This window comes from Acinonyx jubatus, chromosome B1 (genome assembly GCF_027475565.1).
Source record: "Acinonyx jubatus isolate Ajub_Pintada_27869175 chromosome B1, VMU_Ajub_asm_v1.0, whole genome shotgun sequence".
NCBI lineage: Eukaryota > Metazoa > Chordata > Mammalia > Carnivora > Felidae > Acinonyx > Acinonyx jubatus.
In genome coordinates this window covers 94764078-94782900 of record NC_069382.1, presented here as the reverse complement: position 1 = coordinate 94782900, position 18823 = coordinate 94764078, and the positions used below count along the sequence as shown (strand labels likewise).

At 37.1% G+C, this 18823-nt stretch overlaps 1 protein-coding gene across 2 annotated transcripts in view; it reads left to right on the top strand.

The window, feature by feature from the left end:
* HSPA4L (heat shock protein family A (Hsp70) member 4 like) overlaps positions 1-18823 on the top strand; it is a 50058-nt gene continuing 31235 nt past the window's right edge. The window contains exons 1-5 of one of the 2 annotated variants that reach the window (XM_015071791.3): positions 1-96; positions 757-954; positions 13039-13096; positions 14814-14954; positions 16914-17036. In XM_015071791.3, the coding sequence (XP_014927277.2) occupies positions 848-954; positions 13039-13096; positions 14814-14954; positions 16914-17036 (429 nt within the window). In that variant the 5' untranslated portion in view covers positions 1-96; positions 757-847. Of the gene's footprint in view, positions 97-438; positions 595-756; positions 955-13038; positions 13097-14813; positions 14955-16913; positions 17037-18823 lie in introns of those variants that run through there. The other variant, XM_027065804.2, reaches the window with a different exon arrangement.

Genomic DNA, 18823 nt, shown 5'->3' with positions numbered 1-18823 from the left:
CAGAGCCAGGCGCGGCGCGCGGCAGGACCTCGCGGTCAGACTGCGAGCGCAGTGGGCTGGAGACACATGGGCCCCACGGGGCGGCGAGGCCGACGGGTGGGTGCTCTGGCTGTGGGTAGCCCTTCTATGGGAAAGAGAGAGGAGGCGGCGCCAGGCCAGCGCCTTCCGGCCTTTGCTACCGACTTCGGGCAAGCCTGGGCATTATCCAGCCACTGTAATTAGGCGTGCCCCTAGTTGCCAAAACAACCCAAAAGGGGTGCTTCAAAACACACCGGCAAAGCGCGGGGCCGGGAGACTGCCTCTTACCTAGCCCACCCGCAGTGCTCCCAGCTGCCGCGCGATGGCGAGCAAACTGCCTTCGCTTCCCCTCCGCTCCTCCCTGATCCTCCCCGATCCTACCCGCTCCGCCTTCTCCCTCCCACCCCCGGCTGCCTCAGCCGCCTCCATTTTCCAGATCTTTCTCGAACCCGCAGCTCCTCGGGCAGCCGTTGTCCGAGTACTGACGGAAGGGGCCGAAGTCTAGGCGGGGAGCAGCCTCGGGCGCGGAGAGGAGACTCGCGCACCTCCCTGGCTGCCGAGCGCGCAGGCGCAGACGTATGTAACTGCCGGTTGGAGGCGGCCGAACCGCAGTGGAGAGAGATCTAGGCGGCGGAGGCAGCGGCCAGGGAGGCCTTCATCTCCGCCGCTGCTGCCCGACGCACTGTCCTAGATTTAATGCGTAGCGTCTTCGGGTTGTTTTTCCTTTGCTTCTCTTAGGAGTCCCAATTCCTTGAGCAAGAGCTCAGAAGAGGACGCTGTTCCCGCACAAGAGGCTTCAGCACAAGCGCCCCGACGATTAGGAGGCGGGATGTCTGTGGTTGGCATTGACCTCGGCTTTCTCAACTGCTACATCGCTGTAGCAAGGAGTGGCGGCATCGAGACCATCGCCAATGAGTACAGCGACAGGTGTACCCCGTAAGTGTCTTGGCTTGATCATAACCCCAACCCTAACAAACGTTTACTCCAGACCCTACGACGTGGTCCTGCCTGCTGGTTTCTTCTGATGCGCGCCGAACCTTGTGATGACAGGTGCAGCCCATCAACTGCAATCTCTAGAGACCGCAGGTTGGCGGGCCCAGGTGGGAGTCGGACTGCAAACCTGCTTTTCCTTCAAGGACAAGGGTCTTAACTCGCATAGTTCTCGAATCACCATTCTGTAACCACACACGCCCCCATTACCCCTTCCCCGCCTCTGTTCCCCAGGCCTGCTTAGTTTTGGGGGGTTGGTGCGGAACCATCTCGATATCCTGAACGAATTTCTGAAAAGATGTCTGGTTACCTTTAGTGGGGTTTGCCTGAGATTATCGGCTGCGGGCGGGCAATTCCCATTAGCTGAGTAAAGAATTCTTCGTTCATTCTGCCCTTTCTCCTTTCCCCGTGTCTTTCTGCGTGACAGCTTTCAGAAAAGTAAGAAATAAAAACTTAGACTGCACACATCAGAAAGATGAGTTGCAGCGTCATCTGGCATTTATTTATTTATGAGAAGTTGTTAAGGTGTGCGGCGTTTTCCCCCAATGCCCTTGAAAATTCGGGGTAATCGAGCCGATTTCCAGTGGCGTATTGTTAATGATGCATTAATAGCGAGGGAGTGAGGGATGGGAGTTGTTGGCCTCCTGTGTTGGTAATGTTAGTCTGTTAATGGAAAGCGGTGCAGCTAGAACCTATCAAAAGCGTATTTGTGCAGAATGAATCGTAGAAGGATCAGGAGGCTGTCCTGTATAAACATGACTGTGGAGTGATTCTTTTATGAACAGTTGATGAAAGACTTAGGAGTGGCATTATGTCACGGAAACATGTTTCCACATGTTCCATTGTTTCTCTCTTCTGCGAAGTTTGTTGGCAAAGGATAATTAGATAAAGAATAATTAAGACAGGAATATGAAAAACTAGCCTTTTATTGTTGGCTCCTGTTTCCCGTAGTTTTATGAACAAACCAACTGTTCATATCTTACTTTCTGTGGAAAACTAAACATTAATTAGACTCTCCAAAATGTAATATTTATGTAAATATAAGACTAATCTTAAGATCAGTGTTAAACTAACCCTTTAAAATGATAAAATTACTATACTTTTATGAATAATTAAAAAATGTCAAGGAGATGTTGAAGAGTAGCTTACTTGAAGCAGTGTGTGCTTTGGTTTCTTTCAAGAATATTCCAAAGGGTTTTATACCATTTTATTCTAGATACATTTATTATATTCTGTGCATGTACATCCATGTAAAATTTGCATGTTTAAATTCTCAAATATGAGCATAGTACTGTTACAATGCTTGCTTCATTTTACATCTTTTTCCAACCTTTATGCACAATGAGAGGCTGAGGCAGTAATTGTGAACTCATTTATGACTTCATGTCTGCCAGATCTTGTTTAGCACCACAACAGATACAGGCTGCCAGAAAAGAACCAGTAAATTCCACTGTCCTCTTTCAGCCGAGTAGAGGTTTAATGGGGACAGCCTCTGGCTTCAGGGACTTAGCCCGTGGAAAAAAAGTGACGGGTAGGATGAACATTCCCCTAATCCTTAAAGCCTTATCCTAAAAGATCAGAAACTGGAACTGTAAGACGTACTGTATTTCCGGGTTCAGATGTCTTAGTAGTGAGTCCATGACCCTCTAAAGAACCTGGCCAGACTTAACAGACAGGGTGTTCTTTAAAAATTAGGGTGCTCATTTTCATGTTCTAGAAGTCTGTTTACTACTATTCTTAAGCACATTGGCTAATTCTGTGTGGCTGAGATTTAATATGATATTTCTGATCTGTGTGTAAGAGCCACTACTAATATCTAGAATGAACCAAATCCAAATGAGAAAATCGATCAGGTGGAAGTTTTGTATTCTTAGCTTGCATCAGCAACTCTGTCCTTCTTTTTCATGGCTGTGTACTGTTATTCAGGATCTTTTGTTGCTGAACTAATACATCACTGTAGTTTGTTTTTACACTGTATTTACTGTGGAGCTTAAATTATTGAGTGAAAACATAGCTTTTCCAGATACCTGGACCTTTATTTATTGAATACTTATCTTGCAAAAAGCATAGCTATTAGATAACCTGTAACTTTTCTGAAACGCTACAGTATTTAATGATACATATAAACTAGCTCTTCAAAAACTTTTTTTTCTATATTCCAGTTGCTGACACCAAGGTAGTGAGACATAGGTATTTCCAGAAAGAGGAAAGGAAAGAATTTCTTGCAGAAAGAAGGAAGTGTTCCATTTAAGTTAGTTGGTTTTGGCATTTATACTTTTTTACGTTCATTTCATTAACAGACTTGATTATGTATGTATACATGGGAAGCTCCCGTGTATAAACCAAGAAGGACAGTTTAATGGAAAAGATAATTAAGTTTTGGCCTACAATTAAGGGACCAAGAATAAGTAATTTAACCTGTTCTTCAGATTCCCCTTCTGTAAAGGTGGAATGCTTGTACTCGCTGCTCTTCTCCTCTTGTGCATAAACTGAAGAGGGAGAAGGAAATTAACATGCATAAGTTAGAGGAAAAAATTTCAGAACATTTTCTTATTTAAAACAAGTACACATAATGGTACATGTTCATTGTAGAAATACAGGCACATTATGGGGCGCCTGGGTGGCTCAGTCGGTTAAGCTTTCGACTTCTGCTTAGGTCATGATTTCACAGTCCATGGGTTTGAGCCCCACATTGGGCTCTGTGCTGACAGCTCAGAGCCTGGAGCCTGCTTTGTTTTCTGTGTCTCCCCTCTCTGCCCCTGCCCTGCTCGCACTCTGTCTCTCAAAAATAAATAAACATTAAAAAAAATTAAAAAATAAAAGAAGTACAGGCACATTAAAAGAGGAAAGTAAGAATTGTAATTCCTCCATCCAGAAATAAAACTTAGAGTATTTTCTCTGTGTTTCAAGGGTAGATTATACTTTATAGCCTGTTGGGTAACCTCTTTCTATGTAAAACATGTTTCTATACCATTAGTTTCAGTGTTTGTATAATCATTTCTTTAATCCATCCCTTTTTGGACATGGAGGACATTTTTTAATAAGCCATACTGCAGTAGCTATTTTGGAACTAAATTTTTTAACCTTTAATTCCTTCAGATTCTCAGAAGTAGGATTACTGAGTATGCACATTTTTAGATAAGTTTGTATTATTCAATTAAGCATATAGATGTGGGGATTGGAATTTCTATCCCAGGCTTAATTATATCAAAGTGATTAGTTTCTTACAGGGGAAAAGAAAACTGCAGCCAAGAATCTTCATTCACTATTAGATTAAAGCACGTAATCAGCTAAAACACGCTGCCTTTGTTGATAATAGTGATTGCCATGTGCCAAGCATTGGGCTTCCATTGTTATACATGCTACATCAGTTCTTTGAGTTTGGTAATACTAGCTTTTTTTTTTTTTTTTTTCCCTCCTTCATAAGAAGCCTAAAGCAAACTTAAATGTTTTGCCAAGAACTTGTAAGCAATGGAATGGATTCAGTTTCAGGCCTCTTTGACCCCAGAACCTCAGTGTCCTCCATTATCCATTGGCATAAGGATTGTATATCCATATTAACATAATGAGGAATAACGAGCACATTATTTGGCTGAGAAGCATCTTTGCTCTAATATCAATAAATTCATCAATTTTTGGCTAGTTTCTAAGAAATACTGTTTTAAAATGCTTTAATAGGCTTTTAAGTTATTTTAAGAACATGTAAAAATCTTATTTCATTTAAAAAATTCATAAAATTATACAACACAAAATATGTTAGTACAAGCATATGGGGGAAAGCAGTACGGAAGACAAACTACAAACAATGCATATTTCTTGTGAGTAGAATTAAGGAAGATGTGCTTTTAATACATAGACTTTAATGTTTTGAATTTTTATGAACCTATTTTACAATAAGGAAAAGTGAAACTATTTCAAGAGATTTTTGTTAAGTGTAGTTTATATAAATTCTGTATGATCAGAGTTCGTATTTTGTTTTTTGGTTTTCTGTCTTCCTTTTTCCCTATTTCCCTTTATCAGTGTATGAATAATCCGAAAATGTAGCAATATGTTACGTATATGTTACATTGAGGCGTCCTTTTCAATGTACACACGTAGAAATCATTTACTTTGGGGTATTAAAAATAAACAGTTTTATACGTAGGAAATGCCAAACTCCAGAGGTTAATGGTAGATAGTTGGGTAGGAGGACTTTTTATGATGATAGCAGTTGTTGGGGATTGGGAGGGAGGGGAGGCTTTTACATTTTATTTAAATACTCTTTGCACCATATGAATTGGCTTTGTATGTTTTACTATGAGCTTATGTTAACTTTGATTAAAAATATTTTAAATGCAAACCAGAAAGTAAATATCCTTTGTCTTTTCCCAACCACCTAGTAAACTTCAGTGTGTACGTTTCTAGGTTTATTACAAATGTATGAATATGCATACATAACTGGGATGTTTTTCTATTTGTTTTTAACAAAAGTAGAATTACATAATATTTTGCAACATTTTTTTCAGAATATAGTGTGGACATCTCAAACTTGTGCATTTGGGTCTAATTTACCTCATTTAAAAAAATTTTTATAAGAAAGTTCTTATTAAATTTCCCGTTAATGTGCAGTGTAATATTAGTTTCAGGTGTACAATTCAGTGATTCAGCACTTCCATGCAACACCCAGCGCTCATCACAACTCTTAATCCCCATCATCTATTTAATCCATCCCCCCACCCACCTCCCCTCTGGTAACCCATCGGTTTCTTCTTTGTAGTTAAGAATCTGTTTCTTGGTTTGCCTCTTTTTTTTCTCTTATGCTCATTTGTTTTGTTTCTTAAATTCCACATATGAGTGAAATCATAACGGTATTTGTCTTTCTCTGACTGACTTGCTTAACATAATACTCTCTAGCTCCTTTGGGTAAATACCTGCTAGTGCAATTGCTGGGTCATAGGGAAGTTCTATTTTTAACTTTTTGAAGAACCTCCATACTGTTTTTCAGAGTGGCTGCACCAGTTTGCATTCCCACCAACAATGCAAGAGGGGTCCCCTTTCTCCACATCCCCTCCAACACCTATTGTTTCTTGTGTTGTTGATTTTAGCTATTCTGACCTAATTTATTTAAATGGCTGTACAGCATTCCATTGATGCACTACATTAGTGGACATTTCAAATTGTTATTTTGGTGTTGACAAAAACAAAAATTCAATGAATACCTTGCCTTTTTTGTTTTTAATTGTGCTGAGAGAAGTGGAAAGGCAGATGGCTCATACATTAGCATGGCCAAAGCTAGGACTGTAAAATTTTTTACTATGAATATTTTCTATGATAAAATGAGTCTCTAGTTATTGCCTTGAATTTGTGGGTGAGAAATTCTGAAAAGTTTCTAGAAGGCAAGGAATGATAAGTACAAATTACATATTATCTATTGTGAGTTTAAGGTGTTTAACATGCTATTGGTAGTCTTTAGTATGTATGTGGTCACTACAATACAGATTAATCAGCATAGCTGTGTTCTGATAAAGCTTTGTTTACAAAAACAGGTGGTAAATGATAATTTGCAAATCCCTTGTCTAGGCATTCGTAATTGAAAGAACTTTAAAATTATTGTGCATTGCTATTTAGAATTTGACCTGTTGAATTTTAAGATAATCAGCTTTTCAGTTAAATATATCTTATTTAATATGACTAATTAGCTTTTTAAATATGTCTTCCTATGTATAGTTGACCCGTGAACAATATGGGTTTGAACTGTGCACATCCCCACTTAATGTGGACTTTTTTTGACAAATACAGTACACTACCATGAATATATTTTTTCTTTCCTATAATTTTCTTAATATTTCTTTTTCTCTAGCTTAATGTAAGAATACAGTGTTTAATACATATAACACACAATATGTGTTAATCAGTTGTTACCACTAAGGCAGTAGGTTATTAGTAGTTAAGTGGGGAGTCAAAAATTATACATGGATTTTCAACTGTGCAATGATTCAGCACCCCTAACTCCCTCATTGTTCAAGAGTCAACTGTAAGTGTTCATGTGATTTCTGTTAATAGTTTCAAGTTGTGAACCAATTTATTTATGAACTAGGCACATATACTAAAAGCATTTGGAATTAAATTTTTATTTTTTATATGTTAAAAATTTTTTATCCGTTGACCATATTGAAAGACTGGAAAGTTTTTGTTATTACTAAATCATCTATGCCTAGGAGTCTTATTTTTCTAAGTAGCAAGCTAGAAAGCAAATGGCAACCATAAGTTCTTTTGAGAACATTCCTCCCCCACTTCCTTCTAGGGCAGTTTTTTTTTCCAGATAGTTAACCTTGGGAAATAATAACCAGATGTTTTCTTTACAGCAAAACTTCTCAGATCTGTTAATTTGTTTATAGGCATTGAAACATTCCAAGGAAAGAATGTTTTCCTCAATTTATTTGAACCTCCAAGGAATTATATTCCACAGAACAGTATTTGGAAAATGATGCTATAAAGCAGTGGTTCTCAGTTGGAGATTTTGCCTCTTAGGGTACATCTGACAATATCTAAAGATGCATTTTTGGTTGTCTGTCTGGGAGTGAGGAGTTGGGGGGATGGGGGAAGGGTGCTACTGCCATCTCAGGAGCCCCTGATTTAAACCAGTTGATTGCCCTCTCATATCATCATTAATTCAGCCATTGTTTTCTTAGCATGTGCTTGATAATAATTGTGATCTTAGGGAAATTGGCAAGGGAAAGCTGAAAATTTTTTAAATAGGGCTATTTTTTAAATCAAAGTGGTAAAATCAAGAGGCTTTGAATTCTTAGTGGAGATTGACAAAGAAGTAAACAAATTTAAAGAGTATGGACCTCTTAGGTGAGAATGAGAAGTCTCATAGTCTGTTGACAGTATGTGTTTTCTCCAACCTGATTGGTTTTGGCCTTATAAAAATAGACTTTATAAGAGAGAAAGAAAGTTAATCTTTAGTTTTAAGGGAAGATACAAATACAGCTTTCTTAAAGTAACACCTGTCATTTGGTTTTTATACCCCTCCTTTGTTGAAAGTGACATAGGACATTTAGTGACATAGGACATTTAGACATTGTTTAGAATTTTTGGCATTCTCTGAGAATCTGGGACTACCGCTAGGGTGGCAATATCACATTGGAAATTAAAGATTTAAGGGGCACGGTGCCTGGGTGGCTCAGTCAGTTAAGCGTCCAACTTCCCCTCAGGTCATGATCTCACAGTCCAGGAGTTCGAGCCCCTCGTCAGGTTCTGTGCTGACAGCTCCGGAGCCTGGAGCCTGCTTCAGATTCTGTGTCTCCCTCTCTCTGACCCTCCCCCATTCATGCTCTGTTTCTCTCTGTCTCAAAAATAAACAAACATTAAAAAAAAATAAATTAAAAAAAATAAAGATTTAAGGGGCATCGTAAACCCTGTATTTTTTTGTTTGATTTTAGGTATAAAATGGAATTTCTAAAGAGTTGAAATAAACCATAGAATGTATAATATAAATAAATTATTGCGGTATACATTTGGGTAAACTATTGAATATTAAACTCTTGAAACTACTTTATAAAAACACTTATGTAGGCTGAAGTTGGTATAATGTGTTTATTTCCCTTGGTGTTAGTAAAGTCAGGTAAAAGTTTTGACAGATACTAGGTATTTTTATTTTTCTGAAAATATTTAGCAAGTATTTGTTTAATGATTGCATTCAAAATCTTTTTGAAAGAAATTGAAGGAATTTGAAGCCTTTTAGCTATGTGAGGAAGGTTTTCTGCATATGGTAACTGGGTATTTTCAAGCTATAACATTAAATTGTTTCAACTTTAAAGTTGTCTTTTAACTTCAGAGAATAATAATGGAAACTCACTGTTCAGTTTTTCTGTGAAGTGGTATGTGTGCAGCATAGTTCAAAGAATCTAGCACTTACTAAATTATAGTTGAATCAATGTTATTTGACACTAGTGTTCTAACAGAAGGTAAGTTCTTAAAAATCAACTGAATAAGATTTTTGGTACACTCAAGTGATGGTAGCCTAGTATTGAAAAATTTTAAATGTTCATAAGTGTGTCCAAATAATGGAATTGAGAGAAAGACAGATTATAATAGTCTAAGAGATGGCAAATCCATATTTTCTCTGATGAACTGAAGGATGGAATGCCAACCATCCACATAGATAACCATATTGGGTATGCAAAATCTCTTCTGTTGGGGACTATGTTGAACTGAATTATTTGGAAGATGATTTGCTTGGATGTCTCAAATGTACCTCAATCTCAGCATATCCAAATTAGCACTCGTGATGGTCCATCCTCAAACCTGTTCTTCTCACAGTGTTTTCTGGCTCATTAAATGGCACCCTCTGGGGGCACCTGGGTGGCTGAGTCAGTTGGGCATCCACAACTTTGGCTCAGGTCATGATCTCGCAGTTTGTGAGTTCGAGCCCCGTGTCAGGTTCTGTGTTGACGGCTCAGAGGCTGGAGCCTGTTTTGGATTCTGTGTCTCCCTCTCTTTCTGCCCCTTCCTCGCTTGCATTCTCTCTCTCTCTCTCTCTCTCTCTCTCTCTCTCTCTCTCAAAAATAACATTAAAAAAAAATTTTTTTTTTAAAATGGCACCACTCTCTACCCTCGTATCCAAATGAGAAACCTAGACATTAGTCTTGATACTTGCCTCTTCAGAGCTCTTACCTGTTTTGGCACTGTTCAGTAAAAATGTTAGCCACATGCATAAATGTTCTAGTAGTTACATTAAAAAGATAACAGGTGAAATTAATTTTAATATATTTGATTTAATTCTATATATCCAGAGTCTTATTTCCGTATTTTAAAATCAATGAGATATTTTATATTCCTTTTTATTTTTTTTAATTTTTTTTTTTAATGTTTGTTTATTTTTGAGACAGAGACAGAGCATGAACAGGGGAGGGGCAGAGAGAGAGGGAGACAAAGAACTTGAAACAGGCTCCAGGCTCTGAGCTGTCAGCACAGAGCCTGACACGGAGCTAGAACCCACGAACTGTGAGATCATGACCTGAGCCGAAGTCGGATGCTTAACCGACTGAGCCAGCCAGGTGCCCCTATATTCCTTTTTAAATATTACATCTTCAAAGTCCAGAGTATGTTTTTGCACCTAAAATAAGTACATTTCAAATCATACCAGTCACATCACATGTGACTGGTGGCTACCATATTGGACAGTGAAGATACAGTCTGTCACCAAGTCCTTTGAGTTTTACCTCCTAAGTATCTCTTAATTCCTTCTCCCCCTGTCTCAACTGCCATCACCCTGAATAAAGATTACTGGTAACTTCTAGCCTTTGTCCCATCAGGTCACACTGTGGCCAAAATGATCTCTGCCAAATCTCCTTTACTTCCACCCCCTTATCATTTACTCTTCCTCCAAATCTCATCATTTCCTTGGGTAAGCCTTTCCTGATCCTCCTCCTCTAGGTCAATTCTGTTACCTACTGTTTTTTTGTTTTTTAAGTTTGTTCATTTATTTTGAGAGAGACAGAGACAGTGCTAGCGGAGGGAGGGAGAGAGGGAGAGAGGGAGAGGGAGAATCCCAAGCAGGCTCTGCACTGTTAGCACAGAGCCTGATGCAGAGCTCAAACTCACAAACCTCAAGATCACGACCTGAGCCTAAACTAAGAGTTAGACATTTAACCAACTGAGCCAGACAGGCACCCCTGTTATGTACTCTTATAGCACTATGTATACCTTCTGTTGTAGCACCTAGTTTACTTTCATTTGTGAGTCTATAGCACTTGTAAGTTCCAAGAGCCAAAACCACGATTTTCCCCCCTCTAACAAGAGTGCCAGGCATAATTACTCAACCAGAATCTGTTAAATTAACTAAATGAACTTAACTGCCCTCCTTTAAAATGCAGTAGTCCCCAATATAACAGTGTATTGTTCAACCCTTAAACACTGTACTGGGGGGCGCCTGGCTGGCTCAGTCGGTTAAGCATCTGACTTTGGCTCAGGTCATGATCTCACAGTTCGTGGGTTTGAGCCCCATGTTGGGCTCTGTTCTGACAGCTCATAGCCTGGAGCCTGCTTTGGATTCTGTGTCTCCTTGTGTTTCTGCCCCTCCGCTGCTTATACTCTCTGTCTGTCTCAAAAATAAATGTTTAAAAAAACAACAACAACACTGTTCTGGAATTTTTTCCTCTTTTTTTTTTTTTTGGTCTTACATATGGGTAAGAAATGTTCTCTTCATTGTTCAGAAGACTTTAATGAGTTCCCTTTACCTACTGAAATAAATTTCAAATTTATAATCTTTCATTTGAGGCCCTGTATAATCTAATCCTGAAAGTATCTATCACAATGTCAAATGAAACTGCCAAGTTGTATTCCCCCTAGTCTCTAAATACGCATTACCCTTAGGAGCCATCTTTCTATTCATTCAATAAGTGTCTTTAGTATATTGCCAGATAATGATCAAAGCCAGTACTATACAGTAGAACTTTGTATTCTACTATATATCTTTTTTGTTCTGTGTGTATTCTGTTCTCTGTATACCCACCGGCCACTTATACCTGTTAAGCCCTTGAAAGTTCGCTGTTGAGCACTTGAAATGTGAATAATGTTGAGGAACTGAATTTTTTATTTTGGTTAAACTTTACTAGCCACACATATAGCTAATGGCTGCCATATTGGATAGTGGAGATCAAGGGAATGGGGCAGGCATTATCTGCCCTCATGGAGTTCATGCCCTATCATGTGGCGATATAGTCAGTAAATAAATTGTATCAGATGGTGATACATTTTGCAGGAAAATAAAATTGGGTAAACAGAGGAGATGTATATGTTTGGGAGGAGCAGAAAATGTTATTTATAGAAGATAGGAAAGATGTTAATTATAAGCTGATGTTTGAGCAGAGACCTGAAAAAAGTGAGAGTGAGTGCAAGCCATATGGGTGTATTTAGAAGTGTTCCAGAAATAGAGGACAGCATGTACAAAGGACCTGAGGAAGAAGTGTGCTTGCCCTATTCTAGAAATAACAAGGAGACCAGTGTACCTAGACTGAAGCTACAGGGTAGAGCAGCCAAGGACCAGACCAGAAAGGACTTTATTGGCTGTTGGGGACACTTAAGCTTTTGCTTGTGAGACAAGACACCATTGGAGGATTTTCAGCAGGGGAATTTCATGACCTTAGTCTTTAAATGGATCACTCTGGTTATCATATTGAGAATAGATGTATACTTACATACCAGAAATGTCCTTTTGAACAAGACAGATGGCTATTAAAATGTTTTGTCTTTCAAATCTTAATTCACAAGTCACCTCTTTTACTTGCTTTTCCTAAGCCTAATCATATAGAAGTAATTACTCTTTTTTGTTAGTGTATCACAGTTCTATATGTTGATTTTTTTCAGTAAACTATAAATTCTCCAGCGGCAGTGATGGTAGCTAGTATGCCCACAATGCTTGTAAATATTTATTGGTTGAGTGAATAATTACCTGTAATTACAACTAAAATCATAGAAATACTTTCTTGAATTTTAACATGAAATAATATTTTGATGAAAATATTGCTCTACATTTGCCTTAGAATTATATCTAAATACAGTAATAAAAAAATAGCAGTGATAGTGTTCAAAGCATTGTCTATATTCATTTAATCCTCACACAACTCTGTGAGTAGGTATTATTATTATCATTATCTTCCAGATGGGAAACGGAGACAAATAATGGTTAGGTAATTTCTACAAGATTATAGAGCCTGGATTTAGATTCATTCAACCTGGCCTTAGTGAACTCAGTTAATTTTTTTAGTAGGTCATAACCAGTAGAATTTGAAAAATAATTTTGGGGACCAACATAGCATCCCCAGGTATTAGCATTTATTCTGAAAATTCTAACCTTTATTCTGACCACTGTTCCATTACTTAGAAACAAAAATATGCAAAATTCTGATGTTCATTAATGTATTTTTAGAATATACATGATTATGTTAATCCATTTAATTCATTTTTTCATAAGGAGAAGCAGAATAATGGCATATTAATGTAAACCTACACTGAAAATAAACTTTGTGTTTTTCTCCCGTTTAGGGCCTGTATATCTTTGGGATCGAGAACTCGAGCCATTGGAAATGCAGCTAAGAGCCAGGTAAATTGTTAATGTAGATGTTTTGACTTACAGGAAGAATTAATGGAATCTTGGTAATTAAGCTTCCACTTTATGTAGTTAAGAGTGAAAAAAGAGGAAGGGAAATTGGACAGACCTTGATGTCTTTGTATTGTAATAGATATATTTTGCTTTGGGGGTTGCAAAATATTTCTTAAATTTTATTAAAAAGAAACAAAAGTCTTTTTAGAATTGTGAAGTTAGGATGTTGCTATCCTATGACACCACTTTTTCCCTGTATGGCCACTTTTCTATGAGGTGGTATCCTATCTAGTATATACACTTCAATAAGTAAGTGATGTCTTACTGCAAAAAGAAGGTAGGAAAGATGGAAGAACTAATTTCCAGAGTAACCCAGTGTAGCTACTTTACATGGAATCAGTTTAAGTATTCATATTTCTAGGCTTCTGAAGTGTTTGTAAGTGGAACATTTACTTTTAATATTCCTTATTACAGGTTCATTTTCCTTGGACTTTATTTCCCTAAACCAAAAGCCCTTAACAATTACTTCTTACATTTTAATGTGTACGTGGGTTTTTTCCTCATAAAATAACTTTAATGGGACTTTTTTCCCTCATGACTTTGTAGGAGTAATTAACTCCTTTATCTAGGAATTTCTGCTTAAGATTTTGTCAAGGTTGTCTTCTAATTGGCCTATATATGAAACTGTTTATCTTCTCTTCCACTTTCATACTGTATGTAAACAAATGTGAGTTTGTTTCAAAATGACTTCTTCACTAAAGTTTACATTTCATATTCTGTTTGATCTTCTAAGTTGTATGATTGATATCAGAGTCTCTGAAGAAAGCAAACTGAAGTTATTCCTGTAAAGAGACCAATGTGGTAATTGAGCATCCCTGTAGCATTTATCTCGTAATTGAAGAGCAAGATCTATTTGGCTTTAACTAAGCGGACAACAACTGGATCTCAGTAATATTCTATAGTTTGCACTACATGTTCTAGTTAAGAAAAAATTACTTTCCTAAAATATAAGCCATTTACAAATTAAGACACTTTAATTTAGCATCATGCTCCATAAAAGAAGTTTAAATTTACTAGCCTTGGAGTTCTCAACAATGAGAAATTTCACAGAGAAGAAAAGAAAAATGGTGCAATAAGGAACACAGTTTCAATAAAAACACAGTAATGAAAGTGGAAGGAAATAAAAAGTACTAATTCACTTAAAGCAAAAGTGTTGAGGGAAACCACAGAGATGAGTTGTAGATTGATTTTCACTGTATTATTTGAAAACCTTTACACTTTTGTTCTTTCTTTTTTGAAAACATTAATTTTGAGTCTACATTTCTAGGATAGGATAATTTGAGGGACAATAGTTAAGATGCATACATTCTTTAAAAATTTTATTTTATTTTTGAGAGAGAGAGCATGAGCGGGGAAGAGGGACAGAGGGAGAGACAGTCTTAAGGAGCCCAATGCAGGGCTCAATTGCAGAACCCTGGGATTGTGACCTGAGCCAAAATCAAGAGAATCCGATGCTCAACCACCTGAGCCATCCAGGCACCCCTAAGGTGCATACATTCTTACTGTATAATTTTACTAGTAGCTGGAAGGCAGATAAATGAATGATTGTGTGTAATTCTAAACTTAAATGTGTAGAATTGGTGGTTTAAAAGTATAGCATAGTGTTCATTTTGCATTCATTAAGTAATTGATAAAGAAAAGTGTTTACTGTCAACAGATAGTCACGAATGTAAGAAATACAATTCATGGCTTCAAAAAGCTTCATGGGCGATCATTTGATGATCCCATTGTGCAAACTGAAAGGATCAGGCTTCCTTATGAGCTGCAGAAGATGCCTAATGGAAGTGCAGGAGTTAAGGTAAGCTTTATATTCCCAGAGTACAAACATTTAAATTCAAGAAAACAAATACAGTATTTCCTATTTGTAATTTAACTTTTTTTGTCTGGACACAGTACACACGTACCAAGGTATAGACAGTTTTTGTTGTAATCTTTAGTGAGTGCAAAAAAATTCTAATTAGATAACCTTTTAAATCCAAACAGTACTTTTATTGTCAAGAAAAAATGATCATTATTTGGAGAACTTTTAGAAGTGAACTGTTTTCAATTTCAAGCGATAAAGGCAGAGGCATAAGTGATTTAGAAAAATAGACCCCAAAGCTATATTAATTGCTATATTAAAAGCAAACTTCTTCAAAGTGAGAGATGGATTCTTGGTTTTTAATTCTACATCCCGAGACAGTAAGTTATAGATTGGTTAACAAAACATGTTTCTGTTGATTTTTCAAAAACTAACAAAATACCTCAAAACACATAGAGTTACCATGTGACCCAGCATTTTCACTTAGTTGTATACACCAGAGAATTGAATGATATGTGCACACAAAAACTTGTACATGATTATTCACAATAGCATTATTCGTAATAGCCAAAAAGTGGGAACAACCCAAGTGTTCATCAGCTGTTGAGTGGATAAAGAAAATGTACCTATACAGTGGAATATTATTTAGCCATAAGATGGAGTGAAGTACTGACACATAATTCATACAGATGAATATGGCACAAAATATAACACTTACAATAGATTGTGCTACTTGAGAGAGAAGCTCTTCGTAACTCTTCGAGTTTAGTGTTGTTTTTAAATTTTTTTTTTTAACGTTTATTTTTGAGACAGAGACAGAGCATGAACAGGGGAGGGTCAGAGAGAGGGAGACACAGAATCTGAAGCAGGCTCCAGGCTCTGAGCTGTCAGCACAGAGCCCGACACGGGGCTAGAACTCACGGACTGTGAGATCATGACCTGAGCTGAAGTCGGCCGCTTAACCGACTGAGCCACCCAGGCGCCCCTGGAGTTTAGTGTTAATAGAGTAAAATTTTGTTCACTGAGGAAACAGGTTACAGGACAGTTTTTTCCTCTGTAACTGTAGTTATTATATGGGTTCCAAGGTAGCTTTTTATTGCTTATAAATTTATTATTATTTTTAAAGGGTTTGATTACTTAAAGCCGTACGTCTTCCAGTATTCCTTTGTTAAGCACTGTAAAGTTTCCTTTCGTGTGCTTAAATGCAACCTACTCTTAAACCTATGTATAAGATGAAGTAGTTATTTGGTCTAAAAAAATAGTAAAAATTTCATATATATATCTCTAATATTTAATTTTATTTTCTAATATTTAATTTATTTACTCCCAGAAACTTTGGAATAATACATACTTTATCTTTTATTTTTAAGTTTAATTATTTCTTTTGAGAGAGAGAGAGAGAGAGGAAAAAAAAAATCCCAAGCAGGCTCCACACTGTCAGTGCAGAGTCAAGCAATGGGGCTCAAACTCACAAACTGTGAGATCATGATGACCTGAGCCGAAATTGAATCAGATGCTCAACCGACTGAGCCACCCAGGCATCCCTCTTTTATTTTATTTTTTTTAAGAAGAAATTTTCTTTTTCCTTCCTTTCCCTAAAATTGTAAAACGAAAGCTTTCATATTAAGCCCAGGAAGAGTTCTGACTTTCAAAAGAAAGATTATTTGATCTTTTTCTTATTCATTATGTGCTTGGAAAGTGAATAAAAATTGCTTTTGTGAGAGGTGGGGATCTAACACAGGAAGACATTTTTGAAAACAATTTGTTTAATATAATCTGTATAAGGCACTTGAACTTTAGAAATAAGAGGTTGTAATATTAGAATAATCTTTTCAGAATATAACTTCCATGGGCAAAGACTACCTTTTTTCACTTTTGTTTATCCATCATGTATAGAGTAGATGTACATGTTGGATGAATAAATGACTTAATAAATATCTCAACTTGTGGTTTTAGGTGCGGTACCTAGAAGAAGAGAGACCTTTTGCAATTGAGCAAGTTACTGGAATGCTGTTGGCCAAACTTAAAGAGACTTCAGAAAATGCTTTGAAGAAACCAGTGGCTGACTGTGTGATTTCAGTAAGTTTTACTTCAATAATGAATACTTTTAAATCACACTTTCCAATATATTAATTTTATGTTGAATATTTTTCTTCCCTTTTCTTTACTCTTATTTAGTAAATAATCTATTCTTTTTTTTTAATTTTTTTTTTTTACGTTTACTTTTGAGAGGCAGAGAGACAGAGTATGAATGGGGGAGGGGAAGAGAGAGAGGGAGACACAGAATCCAAAGCAGGCTCCAGGCTCTGAGCTGTCAGGCCAGAGCCCGACATGGGGCTTGAACCCACACACTGTGAGATCATGACCTGAGCGCAAGTTGGACACTCAACCGACTGAGCCACCCAGGCGTACCGTAAATAATCTAAATCCATTTTTATTTTTACATTTTAAAAAGCCCACCTTATTTGATAAAGTTTAGGATTGAGTTTCTCCTAAAGTCCATTGTGATAATCAGCGAATCTTAAAAAAAACCTATGTATGTGATTAGTGACTGCTATACCTGTCCCACTTATCCCTAAGAATCTTTCCTGGTCGCCATTAGCTTCTCACCTGTAGGGACCTTAACATTTTATGGCAAAGTTGAAAATTTCCAGCTAGGTATTTGAGATAATATATGTTCTGTATCAGAAAGAAAAATTCTTTTTTAAAAAAATTGGATATATTTAACATGTTATACTTTCAGAAATTTTGACATGTTTACACAAAACCATCATCAATCACTATCAGTATAATAAATATTTATCACTCCCCAGAATTCCCTTGTGCCTTCCTTAAAAGAACAATTGTTTACAGATAAGGCGTGCAACATGATGCTTTGACACACATACACATAGTGAAATGATAATGATTACTGCAGTTGAGCTAATTAACATACCCATCTCGTGTAGTTTTTTTTTTTGTTTTGTATTTGGTTTTTTGGTGGCAAGAACACCTGAGATGTACTTTATTAACAGATTTCCAATATACAATAACAGTATTACTAACTTTAGACACCATGGGCTGTACATTAGATTTCTAGAATATATTCATTCTATATAACTGAAACTTTGTACTCTTTGGCCAGTATCTCCCCATTTCCTCCACCTCCTAGGTCATAACCACCACTCTACTCTCTGCTTCTGTGAATTCAACTTTTGTAGATTCCACATGTAAGTGAGATCATGTATATTTTTCAGAAAGGTCTTTTTTAAGGGATTTCTTCAAACATTTCATCATTTACTCTATCCCTTGAGATCCTATTATATATTGATAACTTTTTTAAGTTACTTGTCATCACCTAAATGTGAATGTATTCTTAATACTATTAACTTTCACTATAAAAGTTCAAGAGTCTCATGTTACCAGAAAAAAAGAACCAGATTATGAACTCTTCAGTGAATTTAGTAATTAGATTTTTTATAGGGATTTAGAACTTTTTTGAGAGAAAAAGAATGGAGCTTAGTATTTCGTTTTCCAGCCACTTAGTAATAGCAAATAATAGTTTACCATTGGCCAGGCACTGTTACAGGCACTTGATGTGTATTAACTCATTTAATCCTCAGAACTACTCTGTGAGGGTAGGATTTTTTTTTTTTTAATTTTTTTTAATGTTTGTTTATTTTGACAGAGACAGTGTGTGAGCAGGGGAGGGGCAGAGAGAGAGGGAGACACAGAATCTGAAGCAGGCTCCAGGCTCTGAGCTTTCAGTGCAAAGCCCTACGTGGGGCTCGGACTCATGAATATCATGAGATTATGACCTGAGCCAAAGTTGAACACTTAACCAACTGAGCCACCCAAGCACCCACAGGATAGGATATTTTTAACTC